This window comes from Thrips palmi, unplaced genomic scaffold (assembly GCF_012932325.1).
Source record: "Thrips palmi isolate BJ-2018 unplaced genomic scaffold, TpBJ-2018v1 HiC_scaffold_16, whole genome shotgun sequence".
Taxonomy (NCBI): Eukaryota; Metazoa; Arthropoda; class Insecta; order Thysanoptera; family Thripidae; genus Thrips; species Thrips palmi.
In genome coordinates this window covers 12673305-12689304 of record NW_023144625.1, presented here as the reverse complement: position 1 = coordinate 12689304, position 16000 = coordinate 12673305, and the positions used below count along the sequence as shown (strand labels likewise).

General features: G+C 64.7%; 1 protein-coding gene across 3 annotated transcripts in view; it reads right to left on the bottom strand.

Moving 5' to 3' along the window:
* The window catches only part of LOC117642667 (LIM/homeobox protein Lhx1), a 49408-nt gene that overhangs the window by 7983 nt on the left and 25425 nt on the right, over positions 1–16000 (bottom strand). For all 3 annotated transcript variants that reach the window (XM_034381081.1, XM_034381080.1, XM_034381082.1), the window contains exons 4-5: positions 3624–3806; positions 639–856 (exon numbers count right to left, since the gene is read on the bottom strand). In XM_034381081.1, the coding sequence (XP_034236972.1) occupies positions 639–856; positions 3624–3806 (401 nt within the window). The remainder of the gene's footprint in view (positions 1–638; positions 857–3623; positions 3807–16000) is intronic.

The following is a 16000-nucleotide window of genomic DNA, read 5'->3' as shown; positions in this document are numbered from 1 at the left end:
CCGCACTAAGACAAGCGGCGCGTCTCAGATAAATTTGACGAATTTGTTATTCCGTCACTCTTCCTTTTGTTGGCCGGAGCTCCTAATGCCCGTTCGGCCGGCCGGCTGCTGCTTTCGTTTTTTTTTCCTTGTTTTCTTTCTTGTCCGGTCGACGCTGCTCGGGTCGAGTCGGCTGCTCTGCTGCTCTGCTCGCCTCCATATCCATCGGGCCACTAATTAGCCCGGTACAGTCTCCGGTACAGTCTCGGGTACAGTCCGAGCCGAGAGCAGCGCTAGCTATGCCGTCTCCGCCGGGGCCGGGTCATGGGTCGTCTGCTCCACGGTGTGGTCGGACGGACGTACGTGGCCGCGGGGCGGGGCGGGGCGCTCCTTGTGAGAACGGAAGCGCGGTCAGAGGCGACGCCCTAGAGGTTCATGTACCTGGAGTACTTGAAGGTCACTCCGCGGAGTCCGCGCCCCGCCCCGCCCCGCCCCGCCCCGCCCCGCCCCTCCCCGCCCCGCCACGCCATGTGTGGACATCGTAAGGCCGAGAGGCGGGGGCATATGCAGATCGCCGCGCACTCAATACGTCAGCTCGTACACTGTTACCAAAAGCAACCAGATTTCCTCGATTTTTTATTTTTTCGAGTGCGACCTACCTGTATGACCCTCATGGGCAGCCCCGTCTCCTTGGCCAGCTGCTCCCGGATGTGCCGGGTGGGCTTGGGCGTCTGCGAGAAGGCCGTCTTGAGGATGTCCAACTGCTTGGCCTTGATGGTGGTGCGGGGCCCCCGCCGCTTGGAGCCCGAGTTGCCGTCGTCGGGGCTCTTGTTCTCCGTCTGCGAGTCCCGCGTCTCGGGGTCGCCGTCCAGGGAGCCTGCGGGCCGACAACAAGACCGTCAAGCTGAGCAGAGCTGGGCCCACCCCGGATCATCCCACAAAGACAACACGGGGGCACACTGACAATGGCCGAGGCGAATGCGGCCTGTGAGGCGCGCCGCGCGTCCCGGGCCGCCGTAGCGCCAACAACAACGGGGCCGCCGAACAGGTTCACTGACTCCATCGCCTATGGAAGGGGAGGAAATTCGAACCGCCATCGAAGGCGAACGTCACGCCAAGTCCCCCGAAAATAAATGTGTCCACTCAAGGACGAATTGAACACAAATTAACGCGAAAAAGACATCACATATCACACACACAGAAAGAGAGAGGGAGAGAGCGGTCACCAACCTCGCCTCATTTCACTAGAAGTTAAACTCCTCTAACGACACGCGCGGGGTTAGTAGAAACACACACACAAACACACAGGCGCGCTCGTGCGTTCGTTGAGAGATGCGTGGGCCCCAGTGGGCCCGGCACTGTTTCACCGTTTTTACTTTACGGTGCTGCCTCCTGACCCCTGACCGGCGCAGTCGTCAAGTCGCTGCCCAACTCTCGACGCGCAGCAACGCGCGAGGAGACGCCGTGGCGGCCGTGGCGGCCGTGGCGGCCGGGGCGCGCGCGTTTTGTGAATGGAATGCATATGAGTGGCCGGCCCGTTCGTCCGCTGCTTCGGTTCGTTCCGCCCGCTCGGTGCCAAATCCGTTATACTCCGCGACCAAAACATCGCGCCTTGCCCAGAAAAAAAAACCTGATAAAAGTATCGAATTAATTCAAAGGAAATGTTCGAGTTGAGGGTCAGAATCTTTCATTTTTAGACAAACGTCGTGGGGGTTGTCTGAGAGTAAGGAAAACGCGACAGCTCTCTCTCTCTCTCTCTCTCTCTCTCTCTCTCTCTCTCTCTCTCTCTCTCTCTCTCTCTCTCTCTCTCTCTCTCTCTCTCTCTCTCTCTCTCTCCCCGAGCTGGGCCCCGGGGCCACCAAGCCAGCCACGGTCCCCTACACTGCGAACCGCGAGCTTTCCGCGAGGTGTGCGGAAACGAGCGACGCGATTTACGACGGGACCGTAAATGTCAACCTGTGTAATGCGGAGAGAGACTTGGCGCGACCCGCCGGCCAGGCCGGCCCAGCCTTTGGGGCCCAGCTGTGATATCAACACATGTTTTCGAACTCGCGACGCGCGGCCCGCCGACGGGCAAAACGAAAACAGAGATGCCGAGCCTGTCCGACACTGTCCTACCCCAACCGACGCGTCGCCGCGCCGCGCCGCGCCGCGGACCGAGTGTCTTCGCGATGTCGCTCCCCCGAGGATGATGCTCATCAAAGTCGCACCTGTGAGCAGCGTTGGTACACCGCGAGGGCCTGCCCGGGCCGCCACGTCGGGTTGAATATCGATCGCCCACCGGGACCGGGTTCGACCCCCGCCCGACCCCGGGGTTGCTTCCTATCCGCTCCAAATTAATCTTCGGGTCTCTGCGCGTCTCTCTCGCTCTCTCTCACCTCCCGGAGGTGTGGCCTGACTCCGCTCCGCGCCGCGAAACCACCCAGTGCATTCCATGGCATAACAAACCGAAGCGGGAAAAAAAAGAAGGTTAGTGGATGACAGCGTCCTCCTCCTCTTGCATTTTCTTTCTCCTCGCGGCCAAAAAAAAATCCATATCACGACGCGACTTGCACTTTTCATTCTTGCCGCTTGTCCATTTGTCTTTTTAATCGGTAGAAAAGTTGTCTTTTTTCTTTGTCTCTCTCCCTCTCTGTCTCTTTCTGGCCCGGAGGCATACCGCGCCGCCTCGGCCGGCCGTCCGGCCTGTCCGAGGAGCTTCGCTCGTCCCGACAGATGCGCCCTACCCCTCCCGCCGCCACGCCACGCCACGCCACGCCACGCCACGCCACGCCACGCCACGCCACGGCCGTCCAGCGCAATCCATTGGTCACGCCGCCGGAGACACGCACGCCCAGCACGCCCAGCACCCCGCCAGGCTCTCCAGTGGGCCGACTCCGAGAGCGCCGTCGCTCCGTCTCTCTCGCACCCACACGGTGTAGGTAGGGCGCCCCGCGAGTGCGAGAGAGACGGAGCGACGCTCTCGCGGAGCCGCGGCGGCACGCCTTCACTGGACGCGGGGACCGCCGCGGTTCCTGGAGGATCCAGGCGGCTGGAGAGTCTGGAGAGCGGCAGCGCGGCGGCGGGACAAAGCTTGGCACGCCACGCCACGCCACGCCCGCGTGCCGCGGAATGGACTTGGAGGGGGAGGCGCGGCTCCAGCGGCTCCAGCGCAGCATTCCAGGTCCGCGGCGACGCCGCGCGAATCGGAACGCCGCGGAGACGGCGGCGGAATGGTCGCAAAACACCGGCACCCTTGTCTAACAGCGCCCAAGCAGCAGATTCACGCAAAAAAAAGACAAAAGCACGCCGAGTTACCCCGCGGGTACCGAACCGAACCGCACCCCCACGCGCGTTTTGCTTCTATTTTCATTTTATTGCCGCGTGGTGCACGGCGCTGCGCGGCGCCGCGTGCACCCCGAGCGGGCCCCGCGGCCACGGCAGGCACGGCAGGCACCGAGACCAATCGGCTGCATCCTAACGCCCCGGCCGGGAAAAAAAGAGGGGCGGGGTCCTCCAGGAGGCACTCCAGGCAGCTCCAGCGACTCCAGCAGCGCTCGCCTGGACTGCCGAACGAAACCGGCATGCTGCCAGTGTGTGAGTGCGAGGCTTTTCCACGGTTTGGCAGCTCTACTAGCGAAGAACACGAGTGGAACTCGACTCACCTTGGTCCTCCGAGTCGTCGTGGCTGGGCTTGACGTCGGCGGCCAGCGGCCCGTGCAGCGAGTTGTTGTTGGTCTCCTGCGGGCCGCCGGGGTGGTGGATGATGTGGTGCTTGACGGGCGTCGTGGCCGCGTTGCTGGCCTCGTCGTCCTCCTCGTCCTCGCTCGCCGAGCACAGCATCGAGTCTGCGGGCCAAAAGAACGGCACATGAGCACAGAGCCACCCCCACACGCACCCCACCCTCCCCGAAGCAGTGCGTGCGCTTTCACTCACAAGGCGGCCGCGATAGCCGCGCGGAGGCACAATAAAACAAAAACAAAACAGAAACTGCCGTCAACACGAACACGCGGCGCGGCCGCCCTCGGTACGTGTCCCGACGACATGAGGCCAGAGGCCAACATGGAGGAGGGCCGCGTGGCCGCGCGTGATGGCGGAGGGGACACCGAGCACCAATCGGAGCTCCCGGCCGAGGCCATGCCAGGCCGTGCTCGAGCTCCAGGCACTCCGAGTGCTGCTCCAGATAACATCGCACACCTGGCCGCCGCGCCAGCGCAGCCAGCCAGCGCCTGGGGGGCGGTCGCCAGGGCGGCAGCAGCACCAGCAGCGCGTCGTGCGGCCGGCTCCGCGACAAGAAGCGCCCCACGATGGCGACCAGGTTGACCACCGTCTCGCCGGGAAATTCCCTCGTGCGTGCGTGAAAATGGGAGACCTTCGGGATGTTTCCCGCGCCCTGTGGCCGCCCTGTGGCCGCCCTGTGGCCGCCCTGTGGCCGCTCTCGGCAGCGTGACGTGAATCATGGACGGGCGGCACCGAAACAAAGCCCCACTGCCTCCACCCATTTTTCATGTACGATCATTCCACGCCGAGTAATTTTTTCTCACCGCCGTGCCGCGCCGGCCAGCAAGAGGGGCGGCAAGACGACAAACTCCGGCGCATGAAACGACGTGCGGCCGCCGCCACAATTTCTCATACTTCCTCCCGATAAATCACCACCGAGACAAAAACGAAGGAAAAAAAAATTACCGCCGGCCTTGCGGCAGGTGGGAGTCGAACCCGCGTCGCACGCGCACGATCACGACGATCGCGGGTGTCGAAGGGAAACGAGGCGTGACGGGCCGCGACCGCACGCCGCCGAGAACCACCGCATCTCGCGGCCGCGCGCCGCCGAAGCGGAATCGAAAACAAATCGAGAGGGAAAACAAAACGCGCATTATTTATAACAGAGTACGCGCGGCCTTTTGCAGCAGGCCTGCCACACGTACCATTCCACTACTTGTCAGCGAGGCCCGCCAAGCCCGCGCCATCGTGTGCAATCCAAACAGAACAGTGAGAAGTGACCGCGGGGAGGGGCGGCGGGGAAGACGACGGCCACCATCACCTTACGGAGAACTCTGGCCGCGCCGCAGGGCGGCAGGGCGGCTCGCCGCAGAGCCACGCAACTCGCACCCCGCGCCGACGCACTTGCCCGCCTGCAACCGGACGGGCACCGGGACGGCGACCGGGCCCAGTCGGAGAGGGCCTTAGGCCAGCCCGGCCGGCCCCGGGCCGTCTGCAGTTGGACAGGACAGCAGGCAGATACGCCGGTTATGAATATTTCATAAATCCAGTTTCGACTTTAGTTCTTAAGGCGGGGGAAGGGGGAGGGGAAGCGGGGCACGGCTACATCATCGCGCAGTCTCAGAGGCGTCAACTTGTATCAGGGACTCGCTTGCGAGCAGCCAGCCTCCAGCCATCCAGACGCACGGAGCTAATATACGTAGCAGCAGGAGGATAACCACGTTCGCACCCGTGTCGCAAAAGTTAGACAACTCGCCGGGGGAAAAAAGAGGGGAAATGAATAAATAAAACACACACGCGCGGCAGCGATTATTTTAACGGCCGGCTCGGCGGCGATGAGCGCCGCTTGCGCTGCTGGAGAGTCCATAGAGTGCACGCCGCGCCGCGCCCTTCCAGTGCAGTGGCGTTCTAATTCATCCAGCCCGCTGAAAAAAGACGCTTGCGTGCAATCCCGGCTCGGCGAGTGCCTGCACCGTAATTGGACCGTCCCGCAGACCGAAGGCCCAATGGGCGGCCGATGGGCCATCGACGCGCCGCGCGCCTCGCCGCGCCTCGCCTCGCCGCCCTCCCTAAATTTACGTCTTTTTAGCGAATTTGTTCTGCTGACGGTCGGTGTGTTGTTGCGCGATTCGGTTCGGTAACAAGCCCGGTAATGTATGACCCCGGCCGCGGCGCGGCGCGCGGGGCGAAGCGGGGCGAGGGGGAGGGGCCCGCGGGTGCCTGCCGAGGGGCCCTACTGTGCCCCACAAGGCCCCGCACAAGGGCCCCCGCAGGCAGGGCCGGCAGGGCCCCCCTCCGCGGGCTGCAGGGCCGTGTGAAACACTCCCGTTGGGGACCCCCCGCGGGGCCCTCCGCCACGACCGCGCCGCGTCCGCGGTAAGGCAAGCCGCGGCCCTCCGGCAGGCTGAGAGCCCTTTCCATCGCTCTGTCTCTCTCGCACCCATGCGGGGCGCCCCACGAGAGCGAGAGAGACAGAGCGAAGAAGACTCTCGGCATCAGCCCGCAGCCCGGCTGAGCGAGGCAGCCCGCGGCGCGGAGGCAGGCCCTGCCAGGCGTCGGCATGTGCCTGTCGGGCTGTCGGGCCTGTCGTCACTCGCTGCCTGGTCGCTGTATACGATTCGCGGGGCCGAATGCATAGGCCCGCGCCTTTGATGAACTGCTGGGTGCCTCCGACTCGCCGTGTCCCCAGCGACGCCGCGGCCATGGGCCAGCCCACAGTGGGCCAGCCCCGATAAAGAACTGGACGCCCTGTCCTGTCCCGTCCCACCGGCCGGCAAACTGATTCGAATGGCGCGCCCCCTCGCGAGCCCGTCGCGGGGCGGTCGGGGCGGTCGGGGGGGCCGGGGGGTCGGGCGGCGGACAGCCCGGGACACTTTCATTGAGCCACGTGAAATTCATTCAACATTTCGAGGCCCTTTTGTCCGGGGCTGGCGCGGCGCGGCGAGGCGACCTGCTGGCGACCGGCCAGGCACAAGTCAAACAATTTATGACATACCTTATATGCATACGCGTTCGGTCCCCCCCCCTCCTCCGGTCCGCCGCGCCGCGCGCGGTCCTAAATGATAGGGAAAAAGGAGGAAGAAACGCAACTAAACTCCAAATTTTTACGATCAAAAATGGGACCGTAAAAATGCCGCAGGACAGTTCGGTGCGTTCGTCCCGTCGTCCGTCCGCGGTGTGGGACAGGAGGACCACGAGGAGGGCCCCTCCCTGCGCGTCCTTCCGTCCGACTGCCCGCCTGTCTGTCTGCCTGTCTGTCCGTCTGTCCGTCCGAAATATCGCCGTGTCTAGTTCCGTATTTGGCGAGCATGCTCGCACTGGCGGCATTTCCATGGCACGCAAGCAAACGCAGCGCGGCTCCGCGGCTCGCCGTTCAAAGACGTCGTATTTCGGTCGGTTACTGCGGGCCGCTTACCCGCGGCCACGGCATGCCAAATCGATAAAACAACCACAACGAGGACGGCGGCGACGGCGGCCGAGAGCGAGCGAGAGCGCGCCAGCGCGCCGGCGACCGGCTGACTGCCCCGGCTCGGCCAGGGAAGAAAAATCGTAAAAATTTGAAGGAGCCCCGACGGCGGCCTGGCCAAGGCCCTGACGGCCCTGCCGGCCCCTCTCCCGCCTTTTGTGAGCGCGCCGCGCGGCCGCGTCGATGCCTTATAAACATTGTAGGTTATGTCACCGCCTGCGACAAATACAAAGGACGGATGCGGAACGGGGAAAAGTATAAAAATTTCCAGTGTGTGTGCCACTGCCACTCCGGGGCCGGCAGCCCCGCCGGGCCGCCAGGCCGCCGCACCTTGCGCGCTGGTCTTCCCGCCTGACAGAAATGACAGCATAAACCGACTCCCCCTCGCAGTCCTCGCACGACCAGCTTTCTTCCAGTCGCTCCCAAGTCGGGCCACGCATAAAGGGCCAAATATACAAAAGCGCAACGCAACGCCAGGCAACGCCGGGGCACACAAAGCCAGCCGGGCGAGAGAGCCCCGATCATCCGATTCAAAGAATCGCAGGTAAGGGGCAGTGCGCACACTCACTCACTCACACACTCACACACACACACACACACACACACACACACACACACACACACACACACACACACACACACACACACGAGGAATGAGACGTCGTGGGGCAGGTTCGCGCCGCGCCTTGCGAACCCTGCCCTGCAAGCCCCGGACGAGAAGCAGTGGAGGGCGACCAGGCCTGCCAGGCCCTGGCGACGCGACGGAGGCCTTCATTGAGCTATCAGTCTCAGTCCGACTGGCACGGCACCGCCACCCTCGCGTCCGACTCGCGTCGCATCCCGAGCGGCCTGGCCCCGGCCCGGCCCGGCCCGGCCGAGAGGCCCGGGAGGGACAATGCGTGATAAATGTGCCCTCGTCCGGGTAATGAACGCCATGAGAACCCACACGAGCCGGGCGGGGCCTCCAAACTGATTCCGAGAGTCGTTTTCGTCGCCCGCGCCTCTCTCGCACCTAGGCGGGACGCCCCACGAGTGCGAGAGAGTGTCGGGGCGTCTGACAGTGGCCCCCCGCGCGTCGTGGCCGAGGCCGGCCGAGGCGTCGCGCTGGAGGCGGCCGAGGCCCTCGGCGCGGCCACGACGGCCACCTCGCGGTGACGCGGTGCTGGCGGCGCAGGCGGCGCAATGACCCCAGCTGTCCGCGTCCAGCGTGTCGCGGACACGGTGTCCAGCCAGCCATTGTGATAAGGCGTCGGCGCGGGGCGGCGCGGCAGCGCGTCGAGGGGAGTGAGTCCCTACCGCCGACCGCACCGCCGCCACCGCCACGGGGACGCCGTCAAGCGGATCGCCGTCACGTCCGCGCCTCGCCGACGACGCGGCCGAGGCGAAGCCGGCCAGTCCGACGGCCGGGGCGGCGGGGCGGCGGGGCGCGCGGAAAGAAAACAGATGTCCCGATTATCGGCGAGGACTGTGACACCGCGTGGACAGTCCGCTGGACAGCGCCGCCGCGGATCGACGACTCCATTCCGCGCGTCCACGCCCAGAAAAGAATCGAAAGAATTCGACAACGACCCCGTTCTCTCTCTCTCTCCCGCAAAACGCACCGTAATGAAGAATTACTGTCAGCGAGGACCGCGAGGACCCCCAGCGCCGCGTCCTGCATCACATCACCGACGTCGCCGACGCGCACGCACACACGCACACACACACACGCACGCGGTGACACCGGCCCATAAACTCGGCTCGGAACGTCCGCGCGGCTCTATCACATCTCTATAAACACGTTGCATATCCGCAATTAATGACTCCCCCCTCCACCGCCACCACCACGCCCGGCCAGGCCGAGGCGGCGCGGTCACTTCAGAGATTGTTCCGGATCATAACATTTTTCCTCTGGATTCTGCCATAAATTGGGAGCGAGGAGCCGAGCGAGCCGAGCGCGGCCGTTCGGCTTCGGATCGGTTCGGGCCGCTCGTTGGCTGGGCTTGGGGGGCTCGGGGCTCAGCAGTGCGCGCGGCAGCACAGTGTGCCCGCCTCGCCGGCCCGGGCCCGGCACCCACCGGGGGGTGCTGCAGGCAGGACTCACTCCGAGAGTCCTTTTCGTCGCTCTGTCTCTCTCGCACTCATGAGGACGCCCCACAAGTGCGAGAGAGAGACAGAGCGACGAAAAGGACTCTCGGAATGAGTGGGCTGCTGGCCGCGCTGGGTGCGAATCTTTGGTCCGAGCGCACTCCCACTTTACGGGCCGAACCGAACGGCTCCGCTTCCTCGCCTCCCCTCCCCTCCCTCCCCACGCCGCCCCCAGCACGGCCGGCACGGCCAAAATAAACAGCGATCTTCGTGCTCCCCGTGCGGAACTGGCCGCAAACAAGTTGTCGCACGGCCAGCCCGGCGGCCAGCCCGGCGGCCAGCCTTTTGTATCCGAGTGGCCAGCCGCCCGCCGCCGCCCCGCCGCGAGCCAGCCAGAGAGGGAGTCTGTAAAAACGTTACGCCCCAATAGGGGGCAAGGACACGGACACGGGCACAATCCGCGCTAAAAGTTTGATCGCGCGCCGTCTGGTGCCGGGGCTCGGTGCTCGGATTCGGGGCGGGGCGGGGCAGGGCGGGGCGGCCGCCGGGCCATCATTGACTCACACACCCTCATCTGTCAAATGTTCTTTTGATGAAGGAGATTGCCGTGACGTAAACAAATGGTACTGCCGCTGGAGTGCCGCTGCCGCCGCGGCGGAGCGAGACGCTGTCGCGCCCGACCACGCCGACGACGCGGCTTCCAGTCGAGTCCAGCACGGCCGCGGCAGCGCCTCTCCTCCAGACTGACAGTGTGCCAGTGTTTCCCCGCGCGCTCGGCGTGGCGTTTTCAAAGCGGAGGGCAAGGAAAACACGACGAGTGTTTGCTGGGTGCCACCACGGTGCCACCATGGTGCCACCATGGTGCCACCATGGTGCGGTGCGACCGCGGAACTCCAGGACCTCTCCTCCGCGGCCCCCGGCGGCCCCTCCCCCTTTCTTCGGATCGAAGACGGCCGCCACCGCCGCCGCCGCGACCCAAGGACGCCGCTATCTCTCCCACCAGCCCTTGCTGGCTGCCAGCCCCGCCAGACCGGCCGGCCCCGCCGCCTGCTGGGGGTGGCGGCCGGCCCTGCTGCCAGCCCTGCCTGGCCGCGCCGGGGTTGGGGTTGGGGTTAGTTTATAGGTCGGACAGCGTGCGCCACAAGCCACATGTTCCCTGCACTGCAAAATGGCCACCGCCACCGCGAGGGCCGAGGGCGAGCCGAGGGTCGCGGCGGTCCGTCTTGACCGCGCCGCCGCGCCGCCCCCCGCAGAGCAGCGCGCAGCACACTGTGAACCGCGCCGACTCGCTGAAAGTCCTCATCATTAGCCAGCCAGCCAGCCGGCCCCACGTGTCCGATTGATGGTGTCGGCCTAACCCGGCCTAACCCGGTGGCCCCACTGTGTGGCCCCGCTGCGCCTAGCTGCGCCCTGGCGGCTGCGGGACGCTGCGCCGGCGGCCGCCCTAGCCGCTACCCTCGCCGGGCATCAGCTGGCCGCATCAGCTGCACTCCGCCCCGCCCCGCCCCGCCCCGCCCCGCCCCGGCAGATGCACACAGATGCGGCCCGGCGCGCCAGCTGAATATCGTACCTGGGGCACCCCTGCTCCGGCTCGACCTCAATATTTCATGCGAGTGCAGATTTCTCGCCGGCGGGGGGCTTGCTTTGTACTTTTGTGGAAACACAACGGAAGAGGTCGGCGGCGGCACATGCTTGAGTCTGTGTGTGTGTGTGGTGCGGGTGGTTGGGGCCGTGTGTGCGTGTGTGTGTGTTGGTTGGTGGGTGTCCACCGCACTCGGAACGGGCCTACCGCACCGGCGTCGGCACCCCCGCCCCGCTCCCAAAGTTCCCACAGCTTACAACCTCTTTCTGGTATAATTTATATTTTTCATACGTGCCTGCGGGCTCTGCGGGTACGCCGCGCCGCGGGTGGTGAGTGTCCGTGCGTTCCCTCTGCGCTGTGTGAGTGAGTGCGTGTGTGAGTGTGCGCGCGCCCCAACCTCTCTCTCTGTCTTCTCTCTCTCTCTCATCGGATTCCCCCCGCCGCATTCTTTGAAAGGTTTAAAGTCCGCCCTTATTTGAACAACGGGTCTTTGGCGGGCCGGGCCGGCGCCCCATCACTAATTCACCGTCTTTCCAAACGGGGTGGCTGGGGCCCGCCTGCCTGCCTGGCGTCTGGAGCCATGCGAGCGCGGGCCAGCACAGCGCCCCTCCCCAACTCATTCAGCCCCGCGGACATGACGGGGCGCGGGGTGCAGGCAGGGCGCGGCAGCGCGGCCAGACTGAAGGATTTGCAAACAAGCCCAGCGACCGCCAGCGACCCGGCGGGGCGGACGGTCAGACGGCGCGGAGCAGCGCGGCGACGACTCAAACCACTTATAATAATTTATTCCCTGTGTACGTGCCGAGGCAGGCCTGGCCACGGCGCGCCAAAGCAGCCAGAGCCACGAATAAAGATGAAGTGGTTAGTACATAAAGTACGGCTTCTTTCTTTTTCGTCCTTCATTACTCGACGATCTGTCGTACGCCTTACGCCTTTTAATGCTCCCCCCATTCAAACCGCGCGCGCTCAAAGCAGCTCAACACTTGTTGGGTGACAAAACACACACACACAGAAAGGTACCGAGTGATTTGGGGCCTCGGCAGCCGCGCGCGGACACAGCCATAAGAAAGGGGTATGAAAACCCCCAGCATCGGGAGGTTGTCAAATTTACATTGTGTCCGGCGGTAATATGTTTGGTGCCCTCTCGCCCCGAGCCACACCGGCCACACTCCACACACGCTCTCCGGATTTATTTCCATCCACGCCGCGTCACATCATTTTTATTGTCATCTTTTTTTTTTCGGCAGCTGCAGTTAGGAACGAGCGGGCCGTACGCAACACAGGCGCGAAGTGAGCGCGAGAGAGAGGAGGGGAGGAATTTCAGCGCGCGTTTCAGCGCCCCGAGCGCGTGCGCGACCAGAGGGACCCGGATTAGGCACGGTCGTTATCCGCAGGACACGGCGCGGCCCTTCAACGGCCCGACGGCCCCCGCGCGCTATTCGCAGGTGCGACTGCCAATACCGCCGACTACGTATGAACACAACGACCCGTGGCGAGTAGGCGGTCACTTTGGGCCCTCGTTAACGCCGCCGTATCACTGCGGACACAACAAGCAAAGAAGAAGAAATGAAGAAAGCAGGAAAAGAAGAAGAGGAAACGAGGAGGAAGAAGGAGAAGAATGAAAGAAGGGGGGGGGGGGCAAGGTTCCTGGCTCAGTGACTGCTGGCTCATCCCGACGGGCTACCGATACGGGGCTCCTTTGTGGCGCTAAGAGGCTTACGCTGTCGCCGCGCTGCCGCGCACCTCCCCGCGGTCCGCCGTCCGCGACACTGCCGTATCTACGCCCCTCGCCGCGCGCACTTGCGCGCTTCTCGCCCTGGCGGCCGGCGGCGCCCCGCGGCGGGGGTGGGCCCGGTGGGCCTGGAGGACCGTCCATGACGCGACAACGACACAACGACGCCACACCGACGGACGCCAGGACCAACCAGGACGGCGTCAATGGGCCGCGTAAACCGGCAGCAGAGCCGCTTTCGTCGCTCTGTCCCTCTCGCACTCATAGGCGCTCCGTCTAGGCGCGAGAGAGACAGAGCGACGAAGGGGGCGCTAAACGGCGGGTGGCCGAATGAAGGGGTTATGCAGCACGCGCGGCACGGTAGCGCGTCAAGATGCGTCTCAATAACAACAGGGCCATCACCTAGTTAGCCCGACAATGACTCCCAAAAACGTGCTTACTCACCGACCCCGGCCCGCCTCCCAGCCCCACCCCCGGCCCCGGGCGATCGCGTGCAGCCCCCAGGCCGGGGGCGGGCCGGGGGGCGGGCCGGGGGTGGGGCCGGGGGGCGGCGAGCACAGGTAACCGGGTATCCAGTAGTACGTAGTGTGTGGGCTGCAGCCGGGTCCCCGTCGGTCCCCGATCCCCCCGCTCGTCGTGCACGTCGGGTTTGTTGACGGCGGGCTGTCGGCTCCGCGGCCCGGCCCAGCCCAGCCAGAGTCAGGGGCTCCTACATGTTGTGCTATCGCAGATTATCACGGTCGCCGCTGTTTGGCCAGGATGCAGTGACGTGTGACGGCGGTGGCGAAAAAGAAGGCGGACGGACAGACAGACAGACAGACAGACAGACAGACAGACAGACAGACAGACAGACAGACAGACAGACAGACAGACAGACAGACAGACAGACAGACAGACAGACAGACAGACAGACAGACAGACAGACAGACAGACAGACAGACAGACAGACAGCGACACAAGGTAATCGTAGGGGGCCGCAGGGTTAGGAATGCGGTGGCTGCGCGACCACCCACACCGCGCTGCTCTCTAGATCGACCGAGACAGAGCTCCGTCCAGCGTGCGCCCAGCTCGTCCGGGCGATTTCCCGCCTTTTCCGCACTCGTTTTCCAGTGCGGCCGAGCACCAAGTGCACGAAGACGCGCGTTTCCGGCGGCCAGTCCGACCGAGCTGGCGGCCGACTCTATGCGAGCATGTAGGCGCGCCGGACAGGCAGGCAGGCAGCCTCTTTGAGCGTCGCCAGTCACCCGGAAGGGCTTTTCACACAGCTGCACCACGGAGCTGCATGGCATGGCATGCCGTCCGTGCACGGGGGCCAAAGTTTTCGTTTCTGGGAACACAGCCCGGGGGGATGATCCGATCCGACAATCCGGCCGAGACCCGTCCGACCGTCCGTCCGACCCGTCATACATAGTCCGTCGGGCCGGCAGTCCTCGCGGCTGGCTAACCAGGAGGCAAACACACGGCCAGCCCGGCAGAACCGCATTGTCGCCCGGCCAGACAAAAGCACGGCCCAAGCACGCGGACGCGGGGCCGCCGGGCCGCCAGTTGGCGCGAAATGTATACATGTCACGGCGCGTTAGCGCCTCAGGTGTGAGCGCGCCCCGGGATGGCCTCACACGGAGCGGCACGGTTCCTGTCCAGCTGGGCCGCGGAGGGCGGGGCGCGGCGGCGGGGCGCACGGCAGTGTTTTCGAAACGCAAACCGACGGCGCGACCCCTCCGTGCCAATCAGCCCGACCAAGTGTGATGTGATCATGCGGTGTTGATGTTGATGGAGGAGCGGGGCGTGTCAATGCCTGCGTGTGTGTGTGTGTGTGTGTGAATGTGCATCGGCGTGTATGAGTGTGTTTGGGGAGCCAAACCGAGCGCGCGCGTCTATCAATACGTGTGGCGAACCACGCCTAGGCCCCGCCGCCCCCGCCAATGCGGAGCAAAAGGTGTTGTTTGCACGGCCCGCCACCGGCAGCCCGGCAAAGCGCATCAGGCGCCAGCGAATCCCTCCCCCCTCCCTCTCCCACACACATACACCGGCAAACGAGACGGGCCTACCCCAACGCCACACAAAACTTTTTCACCTTCCATAAGAACAATCGTTTTCCATACTCTGGGCCTTTATTTTATTCAATTTTTTTGTGAATGGCGTCGGGTCCACGCCACTCCACCGTGAAAACGACGACCGCTCGCCAGTTGGCCGCCGCCGCGGTGCCGCCGCACACGTGCTGGCTTCGGATGCGGCGGCCTGGAGAGGGTCGCGCTGCTGGAATGACGCCGTGACGTCACATCGGTAATCATCGTCATTATTTCCCCGTCCGCGTAAGTGGCGGTGCCAGTGGCCGTGCCGTGCCCTGCCGGTGCCCGGGCCCCCTCTCATCATAATCGCCGCTTATTGGGACTGTGTTCCAGACGTCCCAGGTCGGCAGCCCGCCGGCCCACTCGGCCGTGACACCCTCGCGACACGCTGCACCTCTCTCTCTCTCTCTCTCTGTTTCTGTGAGCGCGCGCGGGTGGTGGGCAGACCGTTTGGCATTCGCCGGTCCCACAGACGTCCGACAGACAGACAGACACCTGCGCGGGGTGGGTGGCACGGCGGCACGGCGGCACGGCGACGCATCCATCGCGGCCCGGCACCAGCAGACTGGTTCCGAGAGTCGTTTTCGTCGCTCTGTCTCTCTCGCAGCCGCAGCGCATGCCCCACGAGCACGAGAGAGACAGGGCGAGTCCGCAGAGCGCACCAGGGCGCACGGGGCGGCGCGGCCGACAGACAACACGCGCCGCAAAGCACGCGCTCGATCAGTCACGCTCGTCACGCCACTGCCGTCACGCCAAACTGTGACGCGGCGCGGCCGGAATCGGCGCGTCTAGAGCGAGGCGCCGCGTCGCCGCGTCATCGCGATAGTGGCGCGGCCGGCTAAACAAACGGCTTTCCTAATCGGCCCGCGACCAGCGGCCCGGCGGCGGGGACGCGGCGGGGACGGGCCGGGGACGCCGACGGTGACGACCCTCCCCGTCGGCGGAGGGCGGAGCGGGGACTTTAAAATCCGCAGACTCCTTTATCTCCCTTCCTGGTCCTGACGGTCCTGACGATCCTGACGCGCAGGCAGCAGGCGACTCAACCCTCGCGCCGGGCATCCGGGCGGCAGCCTGATGCCGAGAGTCGTTTTCGTCTCGCTGCCTCTCTCGCACTCACGGGGCGTCCCGTAGGGGTGCGAGAGGGACAGACAGCCTGCGGGCCACGCACTGCACCGCCGCGTGCCCGTCACTGCCATCTCGATCATCTTGATGCCCGCGAGGCCGCGGCCAACACAAACGAAACATTTTATTTTGACCAAAATATTTTTCCTGCTTGGCCAATGCCTGAACCTCGCGTACTCTTTACGCCTTCTCAAGAGAGACGGTAAAAATATTCATGCCCTTCTCCAAGGCGCGCGCGCACCACCCGCCCTCTCATCTTAAGCACTCTCAATTAATTGCCATTT